We start from the raw sequence: 13,053 nt of genomic DNA, 5'->3' as shown, positions 1-13,053 counted from the left end.
TAAACAAAAAAATATAGTGTATAAAAATAGTACAGTATTTCACATTTTATTAGTTTTATCCATGAATTCTCTATACTATAATATTTCACATAATAATCATTGATGATTAATATTGCAATGTTTTTTTAATGGTGTAATTAATACATACATCTATTTATATCCAGTGACATATTCGTTATATTAATATTACAATTCATTATTAGAGTATGTTTTATATTAATCTTGTATTTAATACATTTTTATATTATGATTTGCATTGTTTTTGAAAAATAGAAAAAAATTCATAAATTAAACAATTGTTTGTTTTTAATTTTCTACTCACACTTATAGTACACTTATTATTATTATATTTTATTAATAAAGTTTACTTAATAAACTACTATTCATTATGTTTGAAATTCAGTACAGTATATGCCATTATATTATGCTTTTTATTAATAAATATTAAAACAAAATTAACTAAAAAGTCATGTGAATCCCATTGAATAGACGTAAATGTATTAAACATTAATAATGATTCTTACCATTAATTTAATACCATTAGCTAATATTTTAGTATAATCTATCAAAAAATGTTATTCATTGTTAATAATAGTTTTATTTTCACAGTTAGCCTCTCAATAGACTAATGGCAATAAATAAACAAAATAAATATAAGTCATTAAACTCTCACTGTTTGGAAAATTAATGAAATTGAAGCTTAATTTTCAGGTAATATATTGTCAATATTGTCAGTATGTCACTAGTATTATAATATATCAAAAATTATTTTATGATATTATAAATAAATATTTCAGGTTTAAATATAAAAGTAATTATAATTTTTAAACATAAGCTGGATCTTATAGTTTAATGTATTGTAAATTTTTAATTAAGCTCTTAATTTGTAGAATAAAGATAGTTTACAATAAAAATAAAAAATAATAATAACATTTAATTTAATTAATAGACATAAAGACGGTAACTAATTATATACAAAGAAAGTCATGCGATAGCTAACAGATATATATATATATATTATTTAAAGGCAAATATATTTCAATATAATAATTACATTGATCTATAAAACCATTAAAATATTATACTTGAAATAGTGTGTGTAAATATAACTAAATTTATCTAGTCAATACGTAAATAATTTCTAAAAATAACCATGCTAACAACGGGGTAACTTAAAACCATATAGTATATGTATTTAAGTGTAAAATGTTTATCAGAATATCATATATCAATCAAGTATTGAATTATTTATATTATTATTATTATAATTTAACTATTTATTTATTTTTGTATATCACAAATACTGTATATGATTTTTTTTTGTAAATAACATCAAATTAAAGTTAAATTTTTAAATAAATGTTTTAATTATGCAGTTATTCAATACATACTAAAAAATATAATTAAAAATAAAAAGATTTTAAAATAAAACATAGTTATATATAAAGGTATATTAATTTATAAAAGTTCATTATATAATTTCTATAAGTCTATATACCTGTATATTCTATTATACAGTATATATGATATTAAATAAAAAAATAAACTATTATAATTATTAATTATTATTATTATATACAGTATATAATAGAGTATATATGTATATAATTTTATAACATTTAACATATAAAATAATTTTTAAAATATTCAATGTAAATTTTACAGCAAAAATTATTTTTATTATTTAAAAAAAAATCTACATAAGCTAGCAAATTAGAATCAGTAAATAATATATTTTATTTATAGAACAAAATATTTAATAATAATATAAATATGATAAAAAAATTTATCTTGGACAGTTATATTTAATAATAATTTTTCAAATAATAGTTTATACTAATCTTCTATTTTATAATTATTAAAAAATTCCAAAAACATGTGAAAGTTAAAAAAAATATTTTTATAACATTTGAATATCTAATATAATTAATGGAAATATAGAACCTAACCTAACCTAACCTCCATGTGCTAGAATAGCTGTGCTTATTTTTATTTAAAAAAACATTTTATATATTCAACTCAACCAATATCAATGTTTACAAATAAAACATGTTTCATCTCACATTCATTTCCATAATTAAATTATTATTTAAATTAATTTTTATCTATATTTATATTAAATTTTTATATATAGTCAAAATTTTAGTTTATACCGGTATATTAAACACATTTTGGGTTTCCGTTAACATGTAGTTAAAAATCAATAACTCAATCAATAAATAATCAATAATTTTATTTATAGATCAATATTTATATATATATTTCCAGAATTACAATACAATAATCTATTTAAATCTTTATAAAATATAATAATCTTAACAATAAATATAAATCAAATGTAACTGATTTTTTTATATCTTGAATATACAGTAAATAATATATGAAAAATCTCTAAATAAATCAAAAATATTTAACTAATAAAATATATATTAAAAAAGTCTTTATAAACAATAATATTTAGAAATCACATTAAATACTCGGGAATTATAATAATATTAGACACTCTTTAATAAATTTACTAATCAATTATATATTATTATTATTATCATTATATGTGTTGAGTTTGTTGAATATTATGAGCCAATGATGGGTCTGTACTACCTATGCCTTACTCGATAGCTCTTTACTACGTCCCGTATCCTTCTCCAGTTGTTTACCCAAATACTCCCTTTAATTGTTATAAAAATAAATATATATAATATAATTACAAATATAGATATTTGACAAATTTGAATAAACATAATAATATTTTTAAAATAGTTATCCAATTCAGACTCATTAAATCAGTAGTAATTAACCCTCAGTAACAATCAGGTATCACAAAAAGCAGTCATCATTAAGATAGTGATTCATTTACGATAAGTATTCAATATTGTTTAAATATATGACATTTATCATTACCGTAAGTTCATGGCTAACACTTATAATTTATATTACATGTATTACAAATAAATATAACATATGTCACAATAATTGTTTTAAAAAAAACTAACCATTTCTGAACCATCAGCTTCTGAACGCATAGAAGTGCTTCATATCTGACATTAGGATCTTCATGAGTAAGTAATTGCATCACTAGGTGTTTACCGCCTAAATTTTCAGTCACACTATTTGTAGAAAAAAAATTATTGTGAAATTTAAATTATAGTTACTATATATATATATATACTGTATATTATAGGCATAATTTTAAATGATGAATGTGTGGGGGATTGAAAATAAAATTATAGTTAAGACCTCACTAAACAAATAAAACCTTCAACTAAAACATGCAATTTTCAAATAACATCATAATTATGGCAATATTATTGATTATATATATAGAGTATATAAATTTGAATTTCAAAATAAAATATTTTGCTTTCAAAACATACACTTTGCCTCTGGCGTAGTGACGGACGTATTCACCCAAATCATGTGCCGCTACCGACAGCACCAGTGGATCTTTGCTGGTCTCAAGAAGTCGTACCAAAATCTTCAGCAACTCGTAGTTCTTTTCATTGAGTCGACCGGCGTTTTCGCGCCAAAACTTTTCACTCGAATGCACGGGTGACCACTCGAGTCGGCCTGACTTGACTTCGGTAGCGTATTCGTCAAAAGAGGACAAGTCCTGGACTGAGGCCAATAGACGTTCAGTTAAAAAGTCGATATCGTCTTTGATGTCCGGGTCGTCAAACTTTTGGCCCGACTGTTGCAATATTTCCAATTGTTTCAGTACCTGATTGAATGAAAACAAAAAGCAATCATATGTTAACAATTTATTTATTTAAAATAGTTTTTTATTGAGCACTGGTATGTGTCGTCACCAACCTTGCACTGAACCATAGTTATGGCGTTATCTCTGGATATATCTGTATCGATAGGCTTTTCGATCAAATTCTATTATATAAAAATAAAATATACAAATAGTTAATAAATATCTAAAAATAATAAATTTGTTATTTAATTAAAAAATAATCCAAAAATTCAATCAATGCTCAGACTCATTAAATCAGTTAATAAATGCCGCATTGTATACATAGGCTATTATTAAGTGTCATCATTGCAGATATCATATGTGGAAAATATACCAATAATTATATAATAATTTATAATAGTAAAATTAGTTTCATTTATATATATCATAAATCATTAATAATAATAAATAAATTAAATTATAATAAAAAARCTCAAATAGATAACTAACCCTGAATGTGGCCAGAGTCATTCGGGTCACTTTCTCTTTGACCGCTTCGGACAGTATATCTGCGAGCACTGGTATGATATTGTATTTATTCATTTTGGTGGCCAATGGCTCGTTAAATGTTAATATCCATAGACAAAAGCATAGCTGATATTGTATTTGAAAGTTGACTCTACCAGACAATACCGACACAATGGTAGTGATGCCGTCCATCGAGACAAACACATCCCGATAGCGGTCATTCTGTAGCATCATTTGCAAAGAACGGGCGATAGATTGCAGATATTCATTGCCCTATAAATACAAATAAATCATTAAAATAATAGTTTTTAACTAATAATAAAATATTCATAAAAATAATACATAAATAATTATTTGCAAAAATAGTTATCTTTCAGACTCATTAAATCAGTTGTAATTAGCCCTCAGTGACAACAATCAGGATCACAAAAACAGTCATCATTAAGATAAGTGATAATCATTATACCATAAATATTATTGTTAATAAAAATAACAATCAATTGCTTACTGATAACTTCAATTGATCCCTAAGCCATGTTAGATACAGATTCAGATCCGATCCTTCAATCGGTTCACTGGTTGTCCAACAGGCGATCTTTGCTATGATTAGAGCAGTCTATATATATATGTGACATAAAATGGTGACAAAAAAGATAAATAAAAATTATTAATAAAAACAACAAAAGATGACAAAGACATGACATCCCAACCATATTCTGGATAAACGTGTCGTTTCTGTTCAATAGATTGAGGAATGTATTCCAGACGCTCTCCTTCTTCTTCTTCGAGTATTCTTTGAATATCTCGACTCTGGATCTGTCATCTAATATCAAGTCATCGATCAGACAGAGTATGTATTGGATGGTCTGATCTTTGGATATGTGACCCAACAGTGCATTGAATGTTGTGGCGCATTGCGGTCCGTACTGACCGAGCAATTGGTTTCGTTGGTCGGCAGCGGTCGACGACTCCAATTGGGTTATGAATTGGTAGTCTTCCTGTGACATCATCTGCGACTTCAGATACGACTGCCAATTGACTCGTTGTTGTCGTATGTCTTGAGCCCTCTTATGCAACAATGAAGTCGCGGCCAATACACCAGTCTTTTCAATTTCATCGATGGATATCATTGAATCCAATTTTGCCGATAAATTGGTCATATTTTTTGTTTGATTTGATTACCGAAATCAGTGGTCAATTCAATTCAATCAATCAATTGTATTGTTTTGTTGTTATCAATACAGTGAACACACATTACAATAACGCCCATTAAATAYATGATATTATTAGTCGTATCTAACAATCAATTACGTCTCTCTCTCTCTACTATTATTGTACACTATTATTGGTAGGGTTTGTAATGTTCCCTATGATGCTCTCTAGGAATTCCCAGGGAATATATTTCCATGTGAAATCACCTATCAAACCCTAATCAACACAATTTATTATATATTGTCTAAAAAACAAATGTTATTTTAAACTCTATTTTGATAAGTATTAGTAAATAATATAAATAAATTTCTTGATTTAAAATAATTGAGTAAATATTTCAATTAAATCTTATTCAAAATATTTTAAGTTTTGGTATTATTTATTGTAATAATAATAAAAATTTTATTTTTTCCTTCTAATGAAATAGGAAGAAAAAAATAAAGTATTTTTCATATTTTCCGGGAAAATTGAAAGGATTTTATTAGGGAACTTCCATCCCTTTTGAATCATTACAAACCCTAACAATTGGTGATTATTATACTTTGATGAAAAATTTTCGAACATATTATTATCTATTCAATGATAACTAGAGTTGAAAATCTCGAAAACGGTTCGGTTTTTATGTTTCGGTTTCCATTATTATATTAATTTTTGATTTATTGCAAATATTACTAAAATGCTTAGTCTTTTGTTATTGTTTTTGATTATTCATTAAACAATTTTACAAAATTATTATTATTATAGAATTATACAAAATTATTATAATAAAAAAATGTAATTAATTTTAGTTTTAATATATAATGTCAATGTATTTTTGTCAATGTATATTAGAAAAAATATTACATTAATTTTCATATTATATTCACTGTTTAATCCTATTAACTAAATAACGGTTTGGTTTTTTTTTAAATAATTGGAATTTTTCTTAATCTATTCTTTGGTTTGGTTTTGGTTCGGTTATACTTTTGCTTGACTTTAATATATTAATTATAATTTATACGGTAATACTAATACTGTAGAATAACTACAATAGTTATGTAATTATATATATATTTTTATTTTTATACATAAAATTTTTGTTGTTTTTTTTATAATTTTAATGCTATTCAATGTAGTAATAGTTATATATATATTAATAGACAATTCAGTGCTTTTCAAAAATAGGTTTCGTTATATAAATTTTATTTTTCGCCAAAATATTTTTCTTTTAGATTTAGATTTTATTTTTCATTCACTATAACTCAAATCAATGCTTAGTTTGTGATTTTGTTTTTTGAAAAATTTTTGTTTTCAATTATTATTATTTTTGTTGCATATACTGTGTATTCAGTTGCCATACGTTTTGAAAATTAATAATAAAAAAAATAAATATTTTTGTTAGACTTTTATTTTGTTATTACTTTATTAATACTATTCACAGTATTTTTGTTTATTATTATATTTATTTATTTTTTAATAGTTTTTATTTTTCATTTTAGGCTATAATTTATATATTTCTCTCTATTTGTGTGTAATTATTATTATTACTATTATTTTTTTGTTGTTTGTTTTGTCTCGATATATGCAAAACCTTATTGTTTGTAGACCTCAAACACGAAACCCGTTTCTATCGCTTATCTTATATATTATTATTTTTTATTTATTATCATTTGTGTTATGTAACCAAACATCTACTGTATTAACAATAAATAAAATATACGGTATTTAATGTTATATATTCATTATATAATATATTAATACAATTTTGATCAAACATTTTCATACAAACCTTTATGAAAAATGCCTTATATTCTGCCAGTGCTTATAATTTTTAATATAYATAGCATTAAAAGCTTTTTTCATTTATTTTTTGTTTTTTATTATTAGACTTTTTTTGTTATTAGTTTTGAATTTTGTTTTTATTGCAATCTATAATATATGCGTTATAAGACTTGATTTTTATTTTTTGATATACAAAATAAATTTTCTACACATTATTATTATTATTATTATTATTATTATTATTATTATTATTATTATTATTATTATTATTATTCTTTGTTTCTAACATGAAATTCTTGTGCTTTTTATTTTTTATTCATTTACATCACTCAATGTTTTATTTTTCTATATCTAATTTGAACGCAAACTCCTCGTAAAACTCATCTCTCTCTCTCTCTCTCTCTCTCTCTCTCTCTCTCTCTCTCTCTCTCTCTCTCTCTCTCTCTCTAATAATAATAATAATAATATACACATATTAAACATATATTTATTTTATATTTATATACATGTATGCAATATATAAAGTATTAAAATGCAGTCACACTATAATGTTTGAAAGATTGAGAGTATAAAAGAGTTGACGAAAATAAAGTAAAAGAAATTTTTCTTTTGTATTGATATTTTGTTTTTGTAAGTTTCACACTATTTTCCTATACATTGACTACTCTTTTATTTTTATTAGAATTTTACCCAAACTTTTATTTTGTTTATATACTTACAGTATATACTATACTATATTTTTGTTGTTTATTTATGCCATACTATTAATATATAACTCACTAAAAGTTCTCCACTATTTATATTTCGATTTTATTTTATTTTTCATTCAATAGCTTCACATATAGCTTATGTAGACTTTATTTTTTGTTGTTTTTGCCTCACGTTTTGTTTGCTATCTATTCTCTCTCTAACACAACATCTATAGCTGTAATAATAATAATAATAATAGGAATCTGTCATTCATTTTGACTCTAATTTTATTGTTGGCTTTCCTATTATCCAGAGTTGTATAGTATGCCTATTCTTAATATACTGGTATTAAACCAATAGTTTCTGTATATATGTATGTATGTATGTRTGTGTGTGTGTGTATATGTATGTGTGTGTGTGTGTGTATGTATGTATGTGTGTGTGTTGCGAACCTTTGCTTTCTGTATTGTTTAAATCGATATTTGTTTTATGCCTTTTCCAGAATTTTGTTATTTTGAAGGCTTGTATTGTATTAAAAGCGTGGTTTATATTACCTTTGAATTACAGTGACTTTTTTAAAGCATCAATTTGTTTGCATCGATTTTGACGTAAATATTAAAAGTTAGTCTTAAAGACAGGAAAAAGAAGTGTTTTTATAGATATTTATTGTTTTATTTATTGGTTATTATTAGCATTGATATTAATGAGAATATCTTTAAGTAAGTTAAATGAATTATCAAATTATATTTTTGTGAATTATAAAAATTCATATATAATATATAATTAAATTTATTAAATAAATCTGAGATTTGAATTTTGATGATATTAATTAAATTATATATTTCTAATTTTTAAAAAATAAATTTTATTCATTTATATTGTTTTAATTTTGTTTGAAAAACCTAACCTATTAAGAGATATTCAAAGATAATGCTTCAATAAAAATATTTTTATGTTAGTGGCGACACATACCTGTACTAACGATAATGTTATTAATGAATATACAGTCAAAACAACAACAAAAAAGTTTTATTTCCATAGAAGTTAAGTTTAGTTATTATTATTATTAAATCATTGATACACCTAATAGTACTATAATTATGTAATCAATTATAAATCTCATAACTGAAGGTTTTTAATTGATTAGTGAATCATAGTTTTATTTTAATCCTACATTCATTAGTTAAAAATTATATTTAATTATATACTTATGATATAATTTTTAAAAATATTATTTTACACAAATAGTTATGACTAAAAATTTAGACGATAATCACCTAATCATGCATTTGATTAAACATAAAGATTCTAATGTCATATATTTATGTAAATATTTTCATGGGTTCCAGAAACTGGTGTTTTTAAAAATAGTTATTTTAGTCGTTTTGAATATAAATATTATATTTATTTATAAATAAATAAAATATAAGTTGTCTCCAGTAAATCATAAGTAAAATTAGAAATTAGTTTTACTAAACAATTGAATTAAATAGTGAAAAACCCTTTTATATATAAATATATGAATTATTAAATGGATTTACAACGAAATTATACAATAATAAAATAAAAGAGTCATTTATTCGAAGAAAACTTTTTAAATTTTTACTTTTAAATATACTTTACATTTATATTACTATTTATATTGTTTAGTACTTTTTACTAAATTATTATTAATATTTATTATATTATTAATATATTATTATTTTTTCAAAATGTTTAAATATATAATACAGTATTTAGTATTCACATTAAATTCTAAATAAAATTGTCGTGTTTTTTGTTGATTGAATTGCATTATTATTCAAATTGATTAGCATTTAAAATAAAAATAATTTAATTAGAAAATTGCAAAATCGTAATTGCTAATACAAATAATTAATAATACAACAATAATAATCATATATATAAAATAATGATAATGCTAAATTAGCATTGCTAATAATAATAATAATCAAAATCAAGGTTAAAATTTTAAACCATATTATTTTGACTATATTTAAAAATAGACAAAAATAGGCGTTGTTTCACAAGTTGTGTGAGTTGTGGTAAAAACCAAATATATTTTGATTATTGTTTTATTTTTATTTTAAAAATAAACAAAAATTTTATTACAATTATTTTCGATATAATTGATTAGCAAATAGTTTGGTAAAAGGCCTTCAGTTGCGAAAAAAAAGTTTTCGGTAAAAAACTTCATTAGCGGTAAATATTATGCATTTATTTGATTTAATATCAATTTGTCAATAAAAGTTTTAGTTAATGTAGTAATTATTGATATAAAAGTTTATATATACCATATGCTGTATATAAAATAAAAATAGTTATTGATTACTATTAATGATATGAAAGAGAAAGAGAGAGAGGAATAGAGTTAAAGGATTGCTATAATTAATAGGAAAGTCATATAAATGTAATCCAAGAAACCAAAAAATGCCTGAATCGATACTATTTACTACTATTACTATTGGATTAACTTTTTTGCTCAGTTATATAACATACAGAATATTCTGTTTTTATAAACGCTATTTCCTGTACCCTAAAGGTCCGATACCTTTGCCATTAATTGGAAACATTTTATGTAAGTCATACTATACTGTAATACTATTTTTTTCTCAAAAAAATTGCTGTTTATTTTTATTGATTTACATTACTTAACATATATATAGTATTTAGAGGACATAAATTGCATCCATTGGAAAGTTTTCAAGAAATTCGTAAAAAGTATGGACCGATTTATACATTTTATATGGGAAGCGATCCCTATGTTATTATATTTGATCTGAAAATTGCAAAAGACTTGTTTAGTAAAAGCTGTTTTTCAGGTCGACAAATATCATTGATAGGTCGGTGCGAATCAAATAATAATTTAGTATTATGTTTTGATTATAGTTTTAAAAAAAATAATATATATTAATTTGTGTTGAGCCGCACAGGTAGTTTCATATGTAGTGACAATGCAAACGATATTATATTTTGCGATTACAGTGAAAATTGGCACTCATTAAGGACTGTCTTCAAGTTGGCTGTCCGTAAATATGCGTCAACTCAACAATTAGCTCAAACCATTAGCCAAGTGGTAGACAACACCGTCAAAGATAGTATAATCAATGAATCGGTTGGCCAACCATTTGACCCAAAAGATTGTATTGAAATTATCTTCTATTGTGTGGTACTATCCATAGCTTTTGGTAAAATGTATGTATAGTAAATAATTTATAATAACTGAAAAAATTTAATATAAATTAAATAATATACAAAATTAAATTTTTTTATTAAATACTAGATTTACATCCAAAGACCAGGAGTATCAACGACTTCATGAGATAACTGACCGGTTCTTTCAATTGGGCGATAAGTTGGCACTCATCGAGTTTGTACCGATATTACGGTTACCATTGTATAGATATGTCCAGAAATTTCATGGAGTGATCAACGATTATAAGAAACTTATTGCCGACAAATTGGATGAACACATCCAAACCTATGACAATAGGAAAGGGATCCGCGATTTTTGTGACGCTATGATCGCAGCAAAATTAGAGGCTATCGATAGCAACAAAGAGTCGGCCCCATATTTGACTGACCAGAATATAGCACTGGCCATGTGGGACATATTTGTAACGGCCACCGATGACACCCAATTTTCGTTTCACTGGATGCTTATACTACTGGCCAACTATCCCGATGTTCAGCAACAAATACGAGATGAAATTAACCAAAAAATAGGCCATAAAGTTGCCATTCAGGAGGACATTGATGAATGCCATTACATTAATGCCTTTATATCGGAAACGTTGCGCTTCAGATGCGCCAATCCGTTAGGTGTTCCCCATAAAACAATGGCTAACACTGAGATCGGTTAGCGTTTTAAATATCTTTATATAAAAATATCAATTTTAGATAAAATACATTATTTTAAATAATTATATTTTCAGATGGATTGTCGATACCGGCTCAGACAACAGTGATTGTACACCAATACTCTATACTGACTGATCCAAAGTACTGGTCAGACCCGCTTGTGTTCAGACCCGAACGATTCATGGAAAACGGCCGATATGTGTCTACCCGACCGCAAGCCTACATACCATTTGGTGTCGGCCGACGCAAATGTTTGGGCGACCGACTGGCCCTAAACGAACTGTTTCTCATATTAGTCCAGTTTATGCAATCAACTAATGATTATGATATCATACTGCCTGCCGGTCCAGAAACTGCTGATCTAAAGCCAAACCCGGATCAAGTGGTTTTGTTTTGTACACCAAAACCCTATAAAATTGCGCTCAAAAAACATGACAAATAAAATTACATTTATTATTATTATATAATATTAAAAATATATTTTTACATTTTACAAATAATTTTACTTAAGATTGATTAAGACATATTAATTTTGTATTTTTTTGTTGTTGTTATAACATTATATGTAAAAATGAATATGTATGTAATGTATAATCTTTATATATTAATATTAATATAAATAAAAACAATTGATTAATTTACTCATTGATATTGATAAATTATCAATGATAATAAACTTGAAAATTTAGAAATAGAAAATATTTTACGTCTAAATTTAAAATTATTTACTATAATATTTAAAAATTGTTTACATTTTTATTCATGTCTTCTTATTTGTGTACATTAAATATATAATTAACAAAAATTGTTATATTTATTATAAGTAAAAATAATAACAATAATTTTATTGGCACAAAAATAGCTCAGTAATTATTTTTTTTAACATAAATGTTATGATTGATTAAATTAAATACATTATATTTAATTCATATGATATCATTTTATAACTTAGTTTCAACTTACAAAACAAACCATTATTAATAGGATGTACACATAATTATGACATTATACCTTATTTATACGATATAGTTTAAGCTAGGTTATTTATCAAATTATTTCTATGATATTTATATAATAAGCTATAATATTTTATCTTATTATAAACATAGACTAATAAATATGACCATATAAATATTACTAAAATAATAAATCATCTTGATATATTATCTATATATATATTATTCATAATACAAGATATTTTGTTTTTTATAATAATAATGTATTATTAATTAATAAAAATATTTTAAATAAGATATATATATTATATGTTTATTAATTACCTTAACAATAATATTTTTCTTAAAAAACATTAATTAATAACATTT

General features: G+C 23.8%; 2 protein-coding genes and 1 non-coding gene across 3 annotated transcripts; 1 reads left to right on the top strand and 2 right to left on the bottom strand.

Moving 5' to 3' along the window:
* Positions 1 to 2,422: 2,422 nt before the first annotated feature.
* On the bottom strand, positions 2,423 to 5,506 carry LOC128956209 (V-type proton ATPase subunit H-like). The gene is made up of 7 exons (XM_054301897.1): positions 4,915 to 5,506; positions 4,713 to 4,820; positions 4,187 to 4,477; positions 3,811 to 3,879; positions 3,375 to 3,718; positions 2,994 to 3,107; positions 2,423 to 2,668 (listed from the first exon to the last, which is right to left on the bottom strand). The coding sequence occupies exons 1-7, from the start codon at positions 5,362 to 5,364 to the stop codon at positions 2,602 to 2,604; spliced, it is 1,443 nt and encodes a 480-aa protein (XP_054157872.1). The 5' UTR covers positions 5,365 to 5,506; the 3' UTR covers positions 2,423 to 2,601.
* LOC128956457 (small nucleolar RNA SNORD57) lies at positions 4,575 to 4,651 on the bottom strand. The gene has a single exon (XR_008484520.1). It is a non-coding gene; the product is annotated as a small nucleolar RNA SNORD57 (small nucleolar RNA).
* Positions 5,507 to 10,124: 4,618 nt separating the features above from the next.
* LOC128954935 (steroid 17-alpha-hydroxylase/17,20 lyase-like) lies at positions 10,125 to 12,190 on the top strand. The gene is made up of 5 exons (XM_054300552.1): positions 10,125 to 10,445; positions 10,534 to 10,710; positions 10,801 to 11,062; positions 11,151 to 11,725; positions 11,803 to 12,190. Exons 1-5 carry the CDS (start codon positions 10,298 to 10,300, stop codon positions 12,168 to 12,170), a joined length of 1,530 nt encoding a protein of 509 aa, XP_054156527.1. The 5' UTR covers positions 10,125 to 10,297; the 3' UTR covers positions 12,171 to 12,190.
* The last annotated feature ends 863 nt before the right edge of the window (positions 12,191 to 13,053 follow it).

This window comes from Oppia nitens, unplaced genomic scaffold (genome assembly GCF_028296485.1).
Source record: "Oppia nitens isolate AA-2021 unplaced genomic scaffold, nextdenovo-longstitch-racon4-pilon3 scaffold2_pilon_pilon_pilon, whole genome shotgun sequence".
NCBI lineage: Eukaryota > Metazoa > Arthropoda > Arachnida > Sarcoptiformes > Oppiidae > Oppia > Oppia nitens.
The sequence above is the reverse complement of the archived record's forward strand: the minus strand, read 5'-3'. Positions and strand labels throughout refer to the sequence as shown.